General features: G+C 43.6%; 1 protein-coding gene across 5 annotated transcripts in view; it reads right to left on the bottom strand.

Annotated features, from left to right (window-relative positions):
* LSAMP (limbic system associated membrane protein) overlaps window positions 1-21,481 on the bottom strand; it is a 1,203,385-nt gene that overhangs the window by 25,376 nt on the left and 1,156,528 nt on the right. For 3 of the 5 annotated variants that reach the window (XM_067546053.1, XM_067546052.1, XM_067546056.1), the window contains 3 exons: window positions 13,907-14,027; window positions 12,509-12,657; window positions 5,921-5,956 (listed from right to left, as the gene is read on the bottom strand). In XM_067546053.1, coding sequence (XP_067402154.1) covers window positions 5,921-5,956; window positions 12,509-12,657; window positions 13,907-14,027 — 306 coding nt within the window. Of the gene's footprint in view, window positions 1-5,920; window positions 5,957-9,647; window positions 9,779-12,508; window positions 12,658-13,906; window positions 14,028-21,481 lie in introns of those variants that run through there. The other 2 variants (XM_067546055.1, XM_067546054.1) reach the window with 2 other exon arrangements.

Below are 21,481 nucleotides of genomic sequence, written 5' to 3'. Positions count from 1 at the left end.
TGGAACAAAATGCTGCACCGCATGCTTATTGCTTCTTTGAATTATTTCTGTGTCCTGGCTGCTCCAATGTCAGGAACAGGGATCAGAAACAACTGGGCTCTTTGGGCCTGTTTATGCTACAGATTCTCAATCATGCTCAAGAATTAACACGGTTTAAAAGCAGTGTATGTGCTCTGGGATTTCATTGTTCCTTCATTAGAGCCTGGCTTGGGAAGTGCGATCAAATCCTAAAGTAGGGTCTGGGTGGGATGGGGAGGGATCATGATGGCTGGAGTTTCTTAAACTGGATTCTCTGCAGCATGCAGTTGTTTGTGTCGTGTGTTCACATGCTGTTTGGGGACCAAATAATGAGCATAAAGATCAAATTCAGACCTTGTGTAAGCAGAATTTGGCCCTAAAAAGACTGGTGCCTGTCAAGGAGTTCCTCCTCTTGGGCATGAACAGGTGTCACACTGGCTGGATTTGGCGGGGGGTGGGATTTATTATGTTGTTTAACATCAGTATGTCAAAATCATAGTAATTCATGTGAGATATGCCATGACAGGTACTGTTAGAAAGGCTATAATGTGCTAAGTAAGATGCTAATGTTTATGTTCATGTGTTATATGTGTAATGGAAGTTATGGATATGGTTGATATATCTGTATTTCAAATTGTGCTGTGTCTGGGCGACATCCCAGACAAGATGACTGCAGCACTAGCCTGCTTAATGGCCCATTAAGAAATTCACAGGTACAAGAGACCCAGGGGGAGAAGCCGGGGATATACCTGATGAGTCACCAGGAATTACTCATGTGACCCTGGACTCCATTTTATTCCTGTAAAATTCCACAAGCAGCATGGCCAAGGCCAAAGGACATAAAAGGCAGCTGCACGACATCCATTTTGTCTTTAGTCTATCTTTAGTCTCCAGCCTACCTCTGGATCAACTCATCTACAACTGAACTGAATTGAAGCTGTGAAACAAAGGACTGAGACCCATCCAGGTACTGGATGTATACCAGAGGGACTATACAAGCCTGTAAACTCCACAGTTCTACTAGAAACCAGATATATATGGACTTTCAAATCATTTGTATGTATCTGATTGATTTAATCCTTTAACATTTCTCTTATAGTTTGTTTCTTTCTTTTTATAATAAACTTCTAGTTTTAGTTACTAAAGGATTGGCTGGCAGCGTGGTATTTTGGGTAAGATCCAAACTTATATTGATCTAGTACTATGGCTGACCCTTTGGGGTCAGGAGAAACCTTTTTGGTAAAGAGCATAGAGTTTTAAATAACTGATCTCTTTACTGGACCTAGGGGTTGATTGGGAGCCAGAGACTGAAATGCAGTAAAGGGGGCTGTGTATATTTTTATTTTGGCTTCTTGATAACCGGTTTGGGGAAATCAGAAGCATTGGTTGTGGCTGGTTGGGAAGTCTGACTTCAGTGTCACCCACCAGTGCTGGGAGAATCTGCTCTCCTTTTGCAGCCTGCCCTGACCTCGGCATTTTCAGGTGACTACCCTAGGCACAGATGGGTCACACAGGGGGCCTGGTGGAGCCTGACCCTCTTGCAAGCACTGAAGGCCATAACAAAGGATTTTTTTAATTATCTGATTGGGACTGGCTGGATCAAGGGAAGGCAGTGATGAGTGCTCAGCAGGCCAGTCCTGTACCACACTGGCTCCTAAGAGTCTGTGCTGCTATAAAAGTCCTATTTCGCCGTGGAGATATCCCATTTAAAACCAACCAGACCATCTAGTTTTTGCCAGCTGCAGTGGCATTATCCACGAGAAAGGTGGCCACTCACTGGAATTGCTTAGGTGCTAAGACCCAGGTGTTGGAAGGAGTGTGCTGGGAGAGAACAGGTGACCCATATAAATAGGAGAAGTCTCTGTCCTTCCCAGAGGGGAGCCCAATCCACGGGTGGGAGGGAGAAGAATGGGAGGCCATTCAACAGGAAGCTGATCTTTTCACCTCTTAGGAAGCTCCAACCTCTGGTCATTAGACTCAAATGAACAGCTCTTTCCTCCCTCTGTCCCTCCCACCCTGATCAAGGCATTAGAAACAGTACAAGCTACAATGACTACAGCTAAAAGGAGACTAGCTACAATCTACAGTCCATCCAGGTCATTCTCCAGTCTGCATCTCTTTGGTGGAAAGATAGGACTACCCTCTCCCCTACCCCCAACCAGTCATCCCATCACTATCTTTATCCTGTTGACGAGTGGAGCTGGGTTTTGCTTGATCTGATCCTACTGACTGGCTTCTGCACTTGATTCCTTCTGGTGTTAAAATAGGCAGCCCAGGACAGCATCACTCTCTGTGACACATGGCAAGCTCTGGCAGAGGTCCCAGGACAGGCACTGTGAAGGACAGCAGGGAAGGCATGGAGGGGCTGGTCTGTAATAATTTACGGATACTGTAGGTCACCTGATTAGTGGGATGGTTACTCTATGGCTTTGTTGGGTTATTGGAATGTTTACTGTATTCATGGGTTGGTTTAGTTTAATAGCAGGAGTGCTAAGAAAGTAGCAGGGAGGCAACACAAAGACTCCAGATAAGCAACCTCTCAGTAAAGAAGAAGGGCTCATAAGGGATAATGCTCGAGCTATTATTTGGGAAGATGCTACTTCTGGGTGCCAGCCAAAGTTACAAGACTGCTTTTGCCGCGGCTGGCTGACAAAAGAACACTAAAGAGTTAAACAGTCCCTCTCTAGTGAGAGGGAAGAGATAGTTGCCCAAGAGCTGCTCATGGAGAACAGATAGATGCTGACCCACTACTATAGGGTGGTGGGATTTAGGGGTAAGACAGACACGGGGGTAGGCCTCATGTTGTGTTGAAATCCTTTTTCTGTTCTGTTGTGCTTTGTTCCTGCTGTTAAGATTCGCCCGCACTTTGGTTTAACAAAGCTGTCTTGTCACCTGTATTAATCACAGGTCACAAGCTCCCAAAAGCAAGAACTGCAGCTTCCAAACCCAATGGGACCTGCTGAGTAATCACAGCTGGTACTGTGGGTACTACAGCCCAGGCACCAGTCTAATCATGGGAGTCCATCCTGAGACAGCTGAAGGCAGAAGGCCCTCAGGGGGGTGCTCTGAGAGAGACCAGAAGAGGGGGCAAAGGTGTAGCTAGACTTGTGACTGACAGACAAGCCCGGGAACATCTTTGGGGCTTAACAGAGATCCCACTAGCCTTATCCTCGGAAGGCAAGGACCCTCTTTGAAAACTTTCTTCCCCCCCCAGAAGTCTGGGCTCTTTTGAAAATCTGGCCCTATTGATGATGCAGTGATGCGACAGCCAGATGCTGTGACATCACAACCTTGAGAGAACAATGTTGCAATACAATGATGTGACATCCACCCAGAAGAGATTTCAGCCACTTTGAATGCCCTGCCTTAACAATCAGAATGGCTGGGAAATGTACCAGGGGATTTGGTACCGTAATGGTGGTCACTGGCCCTGTTTTGAACAGCTGAGATAAGGGCCAGTTGCGTTTCACTAATGTTCTAGAAAAGTACTCCCCATCAGATTCAAGACCCATGTATTGATCAATAGCCCCTTTTGAAATCTCTGATCTTTAAACAGCAGCTAGCGGATAATAATACTTAGAATTTACACAGTTCTTTTCATCTCAAATCACTTCACTAATTAATTAATCCTCACAAACCCCAGGAGGTAGGGAAGTGTCACCTATACTTCATCGATAGGGAAACTGGGGTACAAAGAGGGGACATAACATGACTGAGGTCACAGAAGAGGTTGATGGAAAAGAGAACAGAATCCATAAACCCATATAATGATGGAGTCCGGGCCATGCAATGAAACTTTTTTGCCTGGTGTTTCTTTAAAGGTGAACTGCAAAGGAGAAGTGAAGATTGAGATAAGCACCAATGCCTGTGCTGAATGCCCACCTTAAAGAAGCAGCTGGGAGTTTTCAGCAAAGAAATGAGATCCAAAGTATTTAAATTATATTTTTCCTCTGTGAAATACTCTTAGCACTTCCCGGTTCACTGAAGATATTCCAAAATATAACAAATTCCCAAAGATTCACTGCCACTGTGATGTCACAGTGTGATGTCCACTGAGACATTATTACTGAAACAGAAAGCAGCAAGAAAATATAAAAGGCAGCGGGGAAGAAATTTCAAAGGTTGATTAAAACTGTGCAGGACAGCCCAGGCAGCTTGGTTAGAACTTAAAAGGGACATTTGGCATAAAAATCTGGGTTTGGTTCAGCTGCAATTTTTGCTTTAATGGTCATTAATGCACAACAGGAGACAACAGAGTTGGGAGAAAAATTAGCAGAAACTTAACCTGTCTGTGGATTAAAAAAAGAAAAAGAAAAAAGGACAAAAATGGCTTTTCAATTTGGACAGAAATATTTACCATTAAAAATCCCACCTCTTAAAAAATTAAAAGGACCAAAAATTTAAACCCTAAACAGCCTCTGCGACTTTAATTTCATATCTGAGCCCGCGTTTCATTTACAGTGCGTTCGATAATTGCATTTAATTGGATTTATTTTTCCACGCTAGATACCCAATGGCCTACTTTACTCCTTTTCTCAGCTTCTTAACTGTTATTTGCAAATCATTCCCTGGGATTTAATTTTAATGGTAGCTTGATTTCAATTTTTCTTTTTTTCGGGTACTTTTCTTTCATTGTATTTGCAGATTTGCCTTTAAATATACAATTGTAGCCACATCCTGGCCCTGAATAAGTTGTCTGCAGCAGAGCTTAATTTGAAATGGCAGGGTGGTTAAGTGAAGCTGGTATGGAACTCCCACCATCCATTGTTTGCTTCCTAGAAGGAAAGGCAGATGTTCTGCTTGGGCACTTTGCTGCTTTCCAAAAGAAAATAGACTCCTAATAACCCTTTCACTTGACCTCAATGTGCTCTACGAACATTAACTAGTTAGTTCTCACAACATCCCTGAGAGTTAAGTAAGTATCAATATCTCCATCATAGAGATGGGGAAACTGATGCATGGTGAGACACAGGCCAAAGTTTTCAAAGTGACTAGTAATTTTGGGTGCCTCCATTTTTGGGTGCCCAACATCAAATACCTTTCAGGGTCATTGTTTCAGAAAGTACTGAGCACCTATCCTTTGAAAATCAGGCCCCTTTAAGGTGTCTCAATTGGGACATCCAAAAACCGAGACATGGCCATACTGACTTGACTGAAGTGAGCATGTGGCAGATCTGGGAATAATATCCAGGTCTCCTGATTCTCTCCCGTGTTCACACTTGCTCTCTTGGAACTGGGTCATTCAGAGATGCTTCACTTATGCTTTAATCACTACACTATGCTTCTTTTCACAGTTAGTGCCCCAACAGTCCTACCGTGCAAACAGCAAAGACATTTTCACTGGGACAGATGAACCACGAAAAGTGAGGCAGTTCATTGTGAATCAGCACTCAAAAGTTTGGATGCTACTCTGGACTTTCCATACACTGAGATACAAATCTGAGAGTAGGAGGGCTTCTCCTCCCCCTTATAAGATTTCAGGATGCTTATCTTTCTGATCAGACTGGGAGCACCAAGAATGTAGCCTCTCTTTGAGATACGTTGGCACATATGCTTCTGATTGGAACATATAAAATAGTTAGAAATGGGCCTGAGGACAAACCGAACAGCACTGAACACTGGGAAGGTTTGGATCTGGCCCCAAAAACAACATCTCAGGCTCATCTCTGCAAAAAGTGGAGAGAAGTTAACCAAAGTCACTTGAATGTCAGGTTTGGATTCAATATAAGATTTTGGCAACAATTTGTGGGGTGTATAAAGGGGGCAACTGGGATGGAAGGGAAAAGGCGACAGCCTTATTTTCCTGTCACTCTGCTCTGCCTATTCTCGGCTTTTAGCATTTGTTGAGAAGATGGAGAATGACCCGGCTAGAGAGGTACTTTGACATAAAACATATACTGACCTGGAAAAGGGTTGGGGAGTGTGGGTAAAACTCGCTCTATGGGGGGAAAAAAAAACAATAAGCAACATGCAGGAGAAAAAGAAATGCCACTTTCCACACCCAGCAAGCAGCAGTTACAAACCTGACCACTCCCCCATCCTGGAACTGGATTGACTAAGATGGTTTCACATACAGAGCGTTATGCCACCAACACATCACAGTACATGTTTCCATTGATTGGGATTGGGAGTTGAGGAGGAGCCATCTGAATGGCACAAAGAACTGAATGATCAATGTCTAAAAAGCAGGAGGAATAAAAAACCTGCAGTGAATCTATTTGTAGTGGATAGGTCACATGGTTTCTTCCTGCTTCCAAATAACTGAGTTACTAGACCATGGCCCACCTTAGCTGCATCTCCTGCTTGGACCTAGCCTTTGGCAGAGAGATGCGTTATGTAGTTAGGCTTGCCAGGTCATCTATGTGGATGTAGTGCCTCCACAGAACCTATTCCACATTGGATTTCTTAATAGATATATCCAAAAGGATCTGAGCACATGATCGTTCACCACACTGAAACCCAATAGGTGACACATTTCTTAAGTGCCCTCACCCTCCGCATGGTGCAATATTTGGGGAAAAGAGTTTTCACAGTCCCATCAACATCCCCTTCTTTATACAGCCTGCTGGATTGGAAGATTTGGTTATAGATTTTTAAGATTAATTTTTGGTACGTTGTCACTGCTACTGCTGGCATCAGACTTTGCACTTCAATAGCACTTTCCCTTCCAGGATCTCAAAGCACTTAAGACAGATACTGTGTTAAAGAATTAAGAATCACATACCCCAGTCTGAGATGGCAGATCATCCCCACTTTACAGATCGTGCACAGATGCATAGAGACGGGAAATGACTTACGCACAGTCATACAGTGAATCGGTGGCATAGTCAGGAAGAGAACCAAGGACTCATGACTGCCGGACTTGTGTTCTGACCAGTAGACCATTCTCCCTCCATTAGACCAAACGGAATTTATCCCGGCTGAGTCAGATTGCTAGATGGTATGTGTCACCCGAATGGTGAATATGGGGACTGAACCAACTAGAAAAGTTCCCAGTCCACCCAGAGGCGAGGCATACAGCAGGGGGCGTATGAGTGTATGAGCATACTATAGATCCTGACAGAGCAGAGAAAGAGCAGCTCTGCTAGATGAGCTAATAGACACTGTGTCTGACTGAAACTAGGTGGGCGCTGCACTAAGATAATTTCTGATGGAAGTTGTATTTGGCAGGTTAGACAGGTGTTCAACCATTATTCACTTCTAAGCTGGCCTCCAGCTACTCAGAGACTAGCACGCTTTCTAAAACACCCTGTGCTCATAGAAACTGGTCTCTGAATAGCTGAAGTTTCTCTAAGCCAATCAGCATGTAGCGGGTTAATTACATCCTGGTGAAAATGGCAGATCTCCTGCATGAACAGCCTTGGCAGAAGTGTTTGAATCCACAGCAGGTACTGCGGAGATTGTCTCTTACTTGGAAAATACACAGCTAGGCTGGGTCTCTGATTATGTAGCAACAGGGGACTTTAGTTCTGTGAAAACAGGCTGTTGTGCTGACATGATTTCCATGTTATTTAGTTAGTTAATAACTCAGACCGGATACCTTCCTCTCCCGCAGTTAGGTTGACCAGATAGCAAGTGTGAAAAATCAGGACAGGGGTTGGGGGTAATAGACGCCTATCTAAGAAAAAGCCTTGAATATCAGGACTATTCCTATAAAATCAGGACATCTGGTCACCCTACTCACAGTTAAAGTAGAGTGCCATAGTTTCATTATCACACTACTTTCTATTAAATAACTAGATGTTCATTCCCTTTGCCTGCAGAGCAATACCCTTTCTACTCCATCCCGGCATAATACTCGCTTCTCAGCACCACCCCACCCCATTATCATCATAAGAACTCTACCTCATCTCCGTATTCTCCCGGTTATTGCAGCTCCAGTAAAATGCGTGGTTTTCAGGGAGGTTGTTGGGTCAAGTGCATGGTATGAACTGCACAATTCAGTTACAAGGATACATCCCAAGTGCCAGCTGCTAGAAGATTGCAACCGACTATCTTAAACTAATGTACACATGAAATAACAGGTGGGCTGGTAGGTGAGAGAAGATATGCACATATGAATGTGTGTGTGAACCTGTGTATGTTCATGCATAAAACCTGCATTCTTTCTGGGGCACTGATAGATAATGAAATCTGTTTGTCTGATTAACAGGATAACTATACCTGAAATCTCCTGGGGATTCTGTGGTGGAGACCTGCCTTCTGCTGCTTCTAACTGGCATGGACTTGCCAGCTGCCTCTCCTTCTTCGGATCCACTCATTCAAGAATGCAAACTGGAGAGGGGATGGGACCACTAGGGTGACTGTCTGACTGTAAACCAGACCGTACAATCAGCAGGAGCGCAAGGTGCTGCTAGCACCTCTGGATTCCTACTTTATCCCCATCAATGGACTAGATCCTCAGAAGGTGCAAATTAACTGATTTGCATGAGCTGAGGGTCTGAGCCAAGGTGTGAAGGGACAAATTCCATTTTGTTTCCATAATACATTGGAAGATCTTTGAAAGAATGATGTGCACGTATATGTGTGTGTGTGCAAACCTGTGTGTGCGTGTGCTTATTTACACTGGATGGGTATACTTGTGTGTGTGAGTGCCTACATATCTTTTAATGTGTTCATGTGTGGATACGTATCTTGTGTACGTATGCCTGTGTGTGTGTGTTGGGCTTAGCTATAACTATGGTGTTGTGCATACACTTCCCAAAAGCACGCTATTAATTCAGGAGAAAGAAAGGAAAACAAGATGGGGGTTGGACAAAATGACCTCCTGAGGTCCCGTCCTACCCTAATCTTCTATGAATCTTCTATAATTCTACGATCTTTCCTTCATAGGTTATATAGGAAAAATGTTCCTAACACTTTTGACCCTGATTCTCCATCATCATATTCTGTGATGATACCACTTGTACCTCTCTGATCGTTTACACAGAAATCCTTTCTAGCCCAGACACACAGGGACAGGATGCCTATTGTCCTTTTCCTGGAGTTCATCACATTCTTTGCTGTAAACTCAGTCTTCTTCTGGTCCCATCTAGCTCTGCTTCATTTCTTGGGATAAATCCTTCTGTGTCTGGAGGACTCCAGGAGTGAGGGGCATGAATCTGTCTATAGCAGACAATGATGCTTCCATGTCCCTTGCACCAGGTCATTACCTATCTATTAATCTCTCTCTTTTTCAAGGTAGCATCTCTCATTATAGAATCTAAATGAAAGGAACTCAGCTATTTCCTGGAACATCCCCCTTTTCTCTCTCTCTAGATTGTATTGTCAAATCATTTTGTGGGTCCCGTTAGCCCCTCAGCCACAGGCAAAGTTACACATATCTTGCCACTACCCAGTTGTGCTATTTCTGTCTCACCAGCTGTCATTTTTCAACCGCTATGGGACCTTCAGGGCACCAACATTCCATCTGCTTCTCAAAAGGGACGTTGTCCTAGAGTGAGTTTGTTCTTTATTAAAAATATAAAACCTTTCTCTGCTGTTTCAATCAATCTGATTCCAGAGAAGAAAATCACTCAAAGGCTGTGGCTTGCAAACCCTCACACTTATTTGTGCTGAGAGCGATCAGTGGCTGCTCTTCAAGTTGTTGTGTGATCTATAAAGGATTTTTTTTTTTAAAGTGGGCATGTGCTCTTTGCTTACTTATGATGGACGCTTGATCATTATTATTTTTCTTTTACTCCCCCAGCCTTCTTAACTTTGGAAATATCAGGAATGGCAATTCCGGTCTCCTCTCGCTTTGAATTCTCATTTATTCCACCTTAACGGAAAGCGGGAGAGGGGTTTGCAGAAGTGGTCAATTATTTTCACCAAGACTCTTTCTAAATTAGTCACTGAAGTTATATAGCAAATAATATATATAATAATATATAGTTAACTAAGCAAACACACAAACTACAAAAAGAGTCTAACAAAAATATCTCCCCCCTCCTAGTTGCTCAACTTTCACTCTCCTGGCTCTGATGATGTCCTCATTTCACAATTTCTCCAGTCCTCAGAGAGTTTTCTAGCCTAGACGAGACCTGAATTTCTAATGTAAAAAACCCAAGCAAAACAAAACAACAAATAGACTCCAAGAAGTTAAAAAACAATGCAGGCCCCCTTTATACTAAGAGTGTAAAAGCCTAAATGTTTAAATGGTAATGAGCTGTTTAAACGTTTTAAACAGCTGATTACCGTTTAAACTGAGGGGAGGGGATCCGCTGCCTGAGAGCGAGAGCAGCTGGGCAGCCCTTGCTTGTGGGGAGGCGTGGAGCCCAGCACGGGGGGGGAGGGGAGCAGCAGCTGGGCTTGGTTCAGCTCCCCACAAATGAGAGCTGCCCCACTACGGCTCTGCACACGCGGCAGGGGGGAGCTGCAGCTAGACAGCTCTCGCTTCACAGTGAGGAGCCGAGCCCAGCATGGCTCCCCCTCCACACGCTTAACCATTGAAACGTTTTATTTTTAGAATGTTTAAATGGATTCTTAATTAAACAAATTTTTACATCCCTACTTTATACATCATAAAAAAGAAAAGATGGCACAAGCTCAATTTATTTTCTCTCTGCAGGTTATTTTTAATGGTTTCCATGTTTTCCCTCTACAGTCAATGACATCACTAACAAGTTTATTCAGGCAATGCAGCTATCCGCTTGGCCTCTGAGAGCCCGCACTCCTGGGATCTATCCCCAGCTCTGCCAGTGGCCGTGGTTAAGTCCCTTCTCCTCTTTCTCCCTCAGTTTTCCCATCTGTAAAATGGTGCTAATAACGCTCATCCATTTCCCAGCGTCTTGTGAGGTTAAAATAGTCACTGTCTGTAAACACTTTGAGATCCTCAGAGGCAAGGTGTAGTAGGCATGCAAAGTGTTTCTATTTTTATATGCGAGTTTTTATCTTAGATTTTATTTCAATTAAGCATTACTCATCTATAGAAGGGCAGCCACAAGGGAGAGGAAAACTTATTTTGTCAAATTTAGAATTTAGCCCAAAATCATGGGTTTTACATTTGGTGTTTTTAGTATTAATAGTACTGTGAACAAAACTTATAGCATTGGAGGTTCATGTCCCAAGCTACTACCTGAGATTTTTCACCTGGCAGTCACAAGAGCAGGGCAAAAAAGACTTTCAGACTAGAAACTTACCTTGTTTGTGTGCCACACATTTCCATTTTGTCACAGTTATGTTAATTTCTTATTACGCTTAGAACCAGTGGCTTACATGAAGTGTTCCATAGAACGCACCTTAGTTTTGCAAAACTCCAAATTAAAATATAAAAAAATCCGTAGGTCTGGTGAATGCAAAAATGCCAGTGGCTTCTCCCATCCTTGCTACAGCAATTTTTTTCATTTAAAAAACCATTTTCCTTATCTTTTGATCAGTCTGACTCCAGACTGATAAACAAATTGTCATTCAAAGTGGGACTCCCTTATAGACCTTATCTCCTGCCTGTCTAAAGAGGTTGCAGCTCTGTATACTCTAATACAATCCTATATTTCCAGAGAACGGCAGGGCCCATTTATTTCCATGTCCGTGGCTCTCATTGGCTCATTCAGTTACATCCTATTTGTTGTGATAATGATATCTGTGTGAAGATGGGCCCGAGATGCAGTATTTGTATTGAGAACTAGATTTCAAATACTCCAAAGTTTGGGTGGGGTGGAATGTTGAATTCAGATCCAATCTTGATCCATTATAGACCATGGGAATCAGCTGCAAAGTTTGGATTCTGTAAGCCCCAATGGCTTGTGGGTTTTGGGTCTGACCCGTCGCTAGTTTTGAGGCACTAGTGACGGTTGAGGTCTATGGCAATAACCTTATGGATTTCAAAGACAGCATCATCAAAACCTGGGAATTTGATTTCATATTTCCTTTAACCTGCTCTACATTTCCCTATATTCTAATTGCCTCACCAAAACTGAAGACCTTCATATGGTCACTTGTGGGTCTTGCAAAACATAGCACATCTCTTTAAATAATCCTGGTCTCTATGTCTCATATGGTCTATCTTTGCTATCTAGAGTCACTTCCTTCTATTTTGGATCCATTTCTCTTTTCTCTGGCTCTCCCCTCCCCTTCCAAGACTCACTGGCTATTTCTCACCATCATTTTTCATCATCATTCTCTCCACCATTTTTCAGCTTCCATGGAACTTTCAGGCCTCAATATTCCATCTCACTATTAAAGGGGCAGTCACTCAAAAGGGATTTGTTCCCTGCCTAAAAAATATATTCGTGTTTTGCCCAGTCATATTTCAGCGAAGGAAGTCACTCAAAAGATCAGGAGGGCCTGATCATAACACTTTACTAATGTGTGTTTGTGTTTGAGTGTGGCTAAAAACATGGTGTCCATTACTTAATGGCTCCTTGGATTTGTGTTGGAACTTGGCAGGCTGACGTTTTCCAAATACCTGAATTCAGGGTCCCTCTTCTAAAACACACTTACTGTAGTGTAAAAGTGCAGGCTGACCTTTGTGAGAGCCACCTGGAGTCCCCCACCCCACTTCCATACTTACTGTAAAGGTATAGGCTGGCATTTGTGACTCCCAGCTTGTTGGCAGCCACGCAAGTATAGTTGCCATAGTGTTCTTCAGTGACATTGGCCACCATCAGGAGGGACTGGCTCCCCATGCTCTTGATCTCCAGGCCATTGGCACTGTTTATCCTGAGAATCAAAGAGAAGAGATGTGCAGTGCATTAGCAACAGGTAGCTCACTTCCTATTGGATAGAAGGGAGAGGTGGACAAAAGTCGGGGAGAAAGAAAGAAGAAGGACAAACTGAAGATAGGTAGGTAGGTAGGTAGATAGATAGATATGGGTGGGCAGGGGAGATAGGAGTGAAGGAGAAGAAGATAGGGGTTGGAGGAGTGGACAGTGACAGAATGAAAGAAAGAATGAAATTAGTTGAGGAGGGGACAGAGGGGAAGTGACAAAGAAAAGAGACGAGGATTAAAACGACGGTGATGGTAGAATGACAGGAGTGGAGAAGGAAAGGAGGGGAGAAAGGATGAGTGAAAAGAAGAGATGCTACACCAAGCTGACATCCTTGAGTGCAATCACTGCATATATTATGTGCTTTCCTGTGGTAAAGGGGAGGGTCACTGCCAATGATCGAAGCCAAGTTCAAGCAGGGGTTTATCTGGACTGAGATAAAAGGTGTTTTTTCAGAACACAGTAGCTGGCATGTTCTAATGAACATGTTCTAAAATGCTAGTGTAGAGAAGGCAAGTTGCACTTTAGCGTGTGCTAAGTGGTCGTGTTGAAACCTAGGGTAGTAAAATTTCCTTTTGAACAAGTGTTCGGGTGTAAAGGGTGAGCCCCAAGAGAGAAGGAATATTTGGGTGTCATTCCCCTGGCTGTTATTTAGTTTCCTTTTCCCTTACCGACAGAGAACTGCAGTGGCTCAGGTCATAGTGGTGCACAGAAGCTTACATTTAAACAACCCCTTCCCTCAGAGTCCAGTGAGGCAGCAGGACCTAATGACCTTGGTTCGAATTTGGCCACAGCACCGGGCCTCTATACCATCTACTCTTGTGCAAAGGTCATGAGATCTTTAATTCACACAGATGGTCAATAGCTCACCAGAAAGATGGCACTGGTGGTACCTTAATCCCATACCAGCATGCTGGTCCAACACTGACACAAAGGCAAGAGCACCGTCTACTGAATCACCCACAGCACTTCTTTCAGCACACAACTTTACCAGCAGAGTTTTACTCAAATCCTGATCAGACCTGCCCTGCTTGGCTAGTACAAAGGAATGTGACAAGAGATTATCTTAAGCTTATATAGCTTGTGGAGGTGCTGTGGTTTTTCTTTTTGGTTTTTTTTTTTTGGCCAGGAGGGGCCTTAGTGAGAATATACCAAGCATTTGAAGGAGGTAGAATAAGGAACAGGATAGATAATATGTTTACCTGGTGTCATCTCTGTACCACTCAAAATCAGGCGTGGGCATTGCTGATGCCTCACACTTGAGTAAGGTTTGCCGTCCAGTGGCAGCTTCATTGCTCTTGGATTCGGTGATAGTGGGAGGGTCTGCAGAAAAGAAACATTTGTTCACTTCACAATCTTTCAGGGGCAGAGAAGCAATGAATTCAATTAGTGGTTGGCTGGGCAAATAGAGGCCTTTTGGGTGGGTGGAGATGAGCAGATACCAGTTATGTTGAAGCAGACACACAGTCTCTTTCCTGACATTTTCATGCTGGGCTTTAAGGATACTATAATATGCCCTGTAATGCAATACATATGAATAAGTATTTGTAAATGGCAACTTGCTGTGAAAGGTTGTGGGGCTCACTTAAATATTTTAACTGGGGAGGGGGGGGGGGGGAAAGGATCTCATAAGGGAGATTTTTTTTTTTTTTTTTTAAAGATACTGCTTGGATTTTTCTGCACCAGCAGTAAATCTCTCTGCCATGTGCAGTGAGATAAACCATTTCCACTCCATTGGACCTAGCGCATGAGATGAGTCATGAAATGAACAAATACCTTTCTATGGACCTGAAAGCTACACCGTGAGGCTAGCTGAGGCTCTAAATGTTCTATACTCCTGTTCTCTGCCAAAGAGCTGCGTCCCTCACTTTCAGTATTCTTCATATTAGCCACGCTCTACGGCTCTTTAAGAAAAACATTCCAGGCAGGTTGACAGACTGTTCCTTTGGCTCTAATCCTGATTTGCCATGTTTCCAACTATGGAATAATGAGCCAACCAATCCTGATCACTGAACAAAGAGCAGTCCCCTCACTTGGAAATAATCATGAGAAAAGTTTCAGGGGGCTGAGTGTGACCTGAAGAGGTCTCTACATTACATTATTTTTATATTATACTTAAAAGCAATTGTTCTGTATTTGTTAAATGTCTTGGGAGAGGAAGCACATGAATGGGTTTTGTTCTGGGTTCTGCTCCCAGTTATTCCCTTCCCAATGCCTCAGTTTCCCAGATGTTGTGGGAAAATCAAGAGGGAGCAAAGTCAGGCTTCTTGTGCTTATGATAATATCATGGAGCCCAGAAGCTTTGATTTGGGGAACAATCTGCAACCCCTGCTGCTTTGATCTCTCTCACACAATAAAAGTGTAAATGTTTTCTGTGTGCATGTAGAGTGAGTCTTTAGGGGGTAATCTCATTAGGATTGATGCTATTTAATAGAAAAGGGCACTTCATAAACCAGAGATGGGGATGGCAAGCACAGGACAATGTGAGAAGATAAGACACATAATGTCACATGCATTTGCATGCAGATACGGGCACTCAGAGAAAATGATTATAAAATATCACATATACTTACTGTGATGCCTTCCCAACGCTTTGTCCCCTGACTGTCTCTCCCCCCACCTCCCACATCCTGTTCAGGCCACACATTTAGTCCTGTCCTACTACTCTGTGTTTATGTAGGCTGTGGTGAATCACAAAGGGTGCTTCCTGGATATAAACTCAGGCTGGCTTGGGGAAGTTCATTTTGCCGGAATATTAAGGAATTCATGCCTGTGTGGGAAGGGATTCTATTCTCACCACTTAGCAGGGATGTCAATAGTATTTTTGCACCAGCGGTGATACTTAGGGACCCTTGACCGGCCTGGCCGAGGTAGCCATACTCTGATTATGAAGTTGACACTTGGTGATTTAACTATTTGGCCCAGTCATGCCGGAATTGTAAGCTCCTGGGGGCAGAGGCTGTCATTGTGTTCTGTTGATACAGACTGATCACAATGGGCCGTTGGTCCATGACCGCAGCTCCAAGGTACCAACATAAAAACAACAACAACAGAATTGTGTGTGGGTGTGCTTTGTTCGGCCTGGTCTACACTACAAAGTTAGGCTGATGTGAACTGCCTTGCATCGACCTAGATGTGCATGTTCCTACATTCAAATCTGTATCCAGCCGATGTAAGTGTCATGTTATGGCAATGCAGTGACACCACTTTCCCATAAGATGCAGAGCCATTGTTGACCTACTGTGGTCAACGCAGTACAAATCTAGATACCACATGCTCTACGTCAACTATGCCAGTCCTCCAGCAAATGACGCACAATGTCTGACACTGACTGCTCTGGTCTCAGTTGTTAACTCCACTGTTCAGGGATAATAGAGACCAGGAGCCAGCCTTCTCTATAAAAACCTTGCATATTTTAAAATGCTTTTTCCTGATTGCCCAGGTTATAGAGCACACCTAGCAGCTCTCCCTTGACTCTACCCTCCTTTAGTTCTTTATTAATAATGTATTTAATGAAAATCACCATGGGTTTATGGAAAATAGATCCTGTCAAACTCACCTAGTATCTTTTTTTCATGAGATTACAAGTTTGGTGGATAAAGGTAACAGTGCTGAAATAACATACATAGACTTCAAACATAGACTTTACTACCACACAACATTTTGATTACAAAATTAGAACAATATAACATTAACATAACACACAATAAATGGATTAAAAACCGGCTAACTGAATGGTCTGAAAATGTAACGGTAAATGCGGAATCAACATCGAGTGAGTCTGTTCTGAGTGGAGTCCCGCAGGGATCAGTTCTTGGCCCTATACTATTTAACACTTTTATCAATAACCTAGAAGAAAACAAAATCGTCACTGAAAAAGCCTCATTGAAAGGCTCTCTGCCCTATCTGACAACATCAATGACATCCAAACACATCAGGAGGTGTTCAAGGCCATTATTCACAAGGCAGGTGCTGAATTGCTTGGATATTCTACTCACTGCCATCAAGACTGGTTTGATGAGAACAATGAGGAAATCCTAGCATTTATTCATTAGAAGAGAAGCGCATTTTGCGCTTGGCAAAATGAACCCTCTAACCAGCAAAAATGAGAGACTTATCGGTTTAAAGTTGTAGTTCAAAGGAGGCTGTGTGACATCAGGAATCAGTGGTGGCAAGCCAGAACCATGGAGATCCAGAGTTTTGCTGATCAACATGACATGAGAAACTTTTTTCAAGTAACGAAAGTCATCTATGGGCCAAGTTCAAATGGCATAGCCCCTTTGTGATCCCAGGACAGCTCCACCCTTTTTAAGGACAATGTAGCCCTCAAGCAATGTTGGAAGGAGCATTCGGGACTCTACTGAACCATGAATCTGAAGTCTCAGCTGCCACCATCAAGTCCATTTCTCAGCATCCAGTAATAGAACCTCTTGCTGTCCCCCATCTTCTGAGGAAGTTTGGTGTGCCATCACTCAGACTAGAAATAACAAGGCACTAAAGCCAGATGGCATCCATGTGGCGGTCTTCAGAGTGGGTGGAATAGCACTCGTGCAAAAGCTTCATCAACTTCTGGTTAGAATTGGGGCTAATGAGGAAATTCCACCTGATCTAAAGAACGCTAACATTGTGACCATTTTTAAGAAAGGGGACAAGTCAATGTGTGGAAATTACCAAGGTATTGCCTTCCTCTCCATTGCTGGGAAGATCCTTGCTCGCATCCTTTTGAAGAGTCTCCTCCCTCTTGCCAAAGATGTCCTTCCGGAATTCCAGTGTGGTTTCAGACTGTCTCAGGGCACCACCAACATGACTTTTGTTGCATGACAGATTCAAGAGAAGTGTAGTGAACACCACCAGCCATTGTTTATGGCAATTGTTGACCTAACCAAGGCCTTAGATTCCATTAATCAGGAAATATTATGGAAGGTGCTGTCTAGGTTTGATTGTCCATTGAAGTTCATTTGTCCTCTCAGGCTACTACATGATGGAATGGCCAGCACTGCTGTCCTCTGCAATGGATTAGAGACGGACCAGTTTGTCATCCGTACTGGAGTTAAGCAGGGCTGTGTTATTGCCCAAACCTTTTTCTCCATCTATTTTGCTGTAATCTTGATTCTTATTCGTGACTGCCTTTCCTCTGGAATTGAGATTGAGTATCGCATGGATGGCCAGCTTTTCAAACTGCAGCATCTCCATTCTAAAACTAAGGTCACCAGGACTGTTATTACTGATCTTCAGCATGCTGACGACTGTGCTATCCTCACACACACCGAAGTTGACTTACAATCCACCCTAGAGCTCTCTTCAGGCACCTCTCATAGCCTAGGACTGTCCCTCAACATGGGGAAGACTAAGGTGCTCCATCAGCCTGCCCCAGCACAAGTTGCTCCCCTTCTCCCACAAATTGTCATGGGCGGTGAACCCCTGGAAAACGCTGAGCATTTCTGTTACCTTAGTAGCCACCTCTCCCAGACAGCCAATCTTGATGTGGAGATTGAACATAGGATCCATTGTGCCAGTGCATCCTTTGGAAAGTTGCTCCGTCATGTCTTTATTGACAGAGATCTGCAGATGGAAACTAAGATCCTGGTCTACAATGCAGTAGTCACCCCCACTCTTCTCTATGGATGTGACACATATTGAAGCCATCTTAAATGTCTGGAGTGGTACCAACAACCAACTACCTTAGGAAGATTTTCCGTATCAGATGGGAAGACCATCACACCTATTCCAGCGTTGTCTCTGCGCTAACGTCACCAGTGTTGAGACAAAGATTATGAAATATCAATTTTGCTGGTTTGATCATTGCATGAGGATGGCTGATACTATTCTTCTGAAGCAAGTCCTCTTTTCTCAATTTAGTTATGGTAGGACCTGTGGGGAACAGAGGAAACGCTACACGGACACTCAAAGTATATCTTAAGAAGGGAGGCATTGACCCCACGAACTGGGAAGGGCTGCCTGGCAATGGACTGCAATGATGTCACATCACACATCAAGCCTCAGCCCATTTTGAAGAGAATCGCCTTACTCAAGAGGCTCAGAAATGGCAGAGGAGGAAGGAAACTGTTCAGCATCCTGGCCAACAGCTGTGCTCTCTCCAAGCAACCACCTGTCACATATGTGGAAAAATCTGGAGTGCACGAATTGGACTCCTCAGCCATCTTAAGTCTCATCAGTGACTTCCCCCTTAGCGGACATCATCCTTGTATTGAGGGATAGCCGCCGCCGAGCAGATTTCACAGGGGATGAGGGAGAAGAGGTACGACTGAGATCAGCAGCAGTGCTATGGGAAAGCAAAGGAACTGCTGCAGGCACACCAAGAGACCAACGGACTATCTAGTACTGAGCCACAGATCCCCTGCTGTACAATAAGCTGCATGACATACTTGGCAGAGACCCCACCAGCACCCCACACAGCACTATGGGTAGCTTGGAGGAGCCTGAGACACAGACCCCTGCTGTGAACAGCAAGGAGGAGGAGGATGAGGGACATGCTCCTGGGGAATCCAGGTATGCTGTGAGCCAGGATCTGTTCGAGACTCCACCACAGTCTATCCCGTCCTGGCAGCCGAGCAGAGGTGAGCTCGATGCCCGGGAAGGAACCTTGGGTAAGTGTATGAATGCATTTTCCATTACAATGTGTAAATGTACAGATGGTGCCTGATCCCAACATAGCAGGAAACAGGTAGTGAGTTTTCATTAATGTATGTGTACTAGACAGAGGAGGTAGTCGTACAACGACGAGAGGTAGCGTTATTATCTGCTTTTCATTCATGTACGCAGGGATGTCCCTTGAATCTTCCCAAGAGATCTTGATGAAACTTTCATCGAGGTACTCTGCAATCCTCTTCTGAAGGCTTCTGGGGCTGGCAGCCTTATTCCTTCCTCCACACTTTCCCACGCCAGCCCGCGGTGACTTTGGCAGGCATCATTGCAGTAAACAGGTTAGTGGCATATGAGCTTGGCTGGCTTTGGGATGCCAGCAGTAGCTCTATGTGCTCTCTGTGCGGTGGTTACTCTCAGGAATGAGATACCAGATAAAATCACCACTGCCTCTGGAAAACAGTGCGCATGCTCAGTGCCACTGCCCTGCACTCATACTCATTGGAATAGGGGTCAAAATTGTATTGTTTCATGCAACCAAACCATTCCCTCCTCATTCCACCTTGCCGTGTCCCTGCTGGGCCATACTCATCCTTGACGGGGGACTTGGGACGACATCTTCAGTGAGAACCTTCAAGCCAGGGTTGCATCAGAACGTGAGCAGAGGGATTGGAGGATAAATATTGAAGACAATATGGAGAGGGAGAGAGTGGACAGGAACAAGGCCCAGGAATCGGAGAGAGAGATGCACTGTGACATAATGGGTTTTTTTCTCCAGCAGCAAACACAGATGCTTCATACCCTTGTTGACCTACAGGTTCAAAAATCGTGGGTTCATCTCCCTTTGCAGTCAGTGAAGAACTCTTTCTTGTCTAAGAGCCATTGATGGACATATCCTGAACTTATCCAATTATTTTTTGAATCCAGTTATACTTTTGGCCTTCACAACATCCCCTGTCAATGAGTTCCACAGGTTGAGCATGTGTTGTCTGAAGAAGTACTTCCTTATGTTTGTTTGAAACCTTTTGTCTATTAATTCCATTTGGGTAACTGCTAGTTCTTATGTTATATGAACGGGTAAATAACACTTCCCTATTCACTTTCTCCACACCATTCCTCATTTTATAGACCTCTATCATACCCCCCCCATCAGTCATCTCTTTTCCAAAATGAATAGTCCCAGTCTTTTTAATCTCTCCTCATATGGAAATCGTTCCATACCCCTAATCCTTTTTGTTGCCCTTCTCTGTACCTTTTCCAATTCTAATACATCTCTTTTGAGATGGGGTGACCAGAACTGCATGCAGTATTTAAGGTATAGGCGGATGATGGATCTATATAGTGACAATATGATATTTTCTGTTTTATTATCTATCCCTTTCCTAATGGTTCCTAACAGTGTTAGCTTTTTTAACTGCCGCCGCACATTGAGTGAATGTTTTCAGAGAACTATCCACGATGACCCCAAGATCTTTTTCTTGAGTGGCAACAGCTAATTTAGACCCCATCATTTTGTATGTATAGTTGGGATTATGTTTTCCAATGTGCATTACTTTGAATTTATCAACACTGAATTTCATCTGCCATTTTGTTGCCCAGTCACCCAGTTTTGTGAGATCCGTTTTAACTCTTTGCAGTCAGTCTTGGACTTAACCATCTTGAGTAATTTTGTGTCATCTGCAAACTTTGCCACCTCACTGTTTACCCCCTTTTCCAGATCATTTATGATATGTTGAACAGCACTGGTCCCAGTAGAGATCCTTGGGGGACTTCGTTATTTACCTCTCTACATTATGAAAACTAACCATTTATTCCTACCCTTTGTTTCCTGTCTTTTAACCAGATTCTCATCCATGAGAGGACCTTCTCTCTTATCCCCTGACTGCTTAAGAAATTTGCTTAAGAAATTTTGGTGACAGACCTTGTCACAGGCTTTCTGAAAGTCCAAGTACACTACATCAACTGGATCACCTTTATCTACCTGTTTGGTGACCCCTTCAAAGAATTCTAATAGATAAGTGAGGCATGATTTCCCTTTACAAATACTTACATTTTGTATTTGTTAAATACTTCCTATCATCAACTGAACAGTAAAGGCAATGACAAAGATAAGCTTTCTCAGACACCCCTAACAGCAACATTATTCTGGACTATCCTGTAGGCGTGCAAGGTCA

Source organism: Emydura macquarii, unplaced genomic scaffold (genome assembly GCF_026122565.2).
Source record: "Emydura macquarii macquarii isolate MOO-44397 ecotype Brisbane River unplaced genomic scaffold, CSIRO-AGI_Emac_v2 contig_1119, whole genome shotgun sequence".
Taxonomy (NCBI): Eukaryota; Metazoa; Chordata; order Testudines; family Chelidae; genus Emydura; species Emydura macquarii.
Note: the sequence above shows the minus strand (reverse complement) of the source record. Positions and strands in the feature narration are given on the sequence as shown.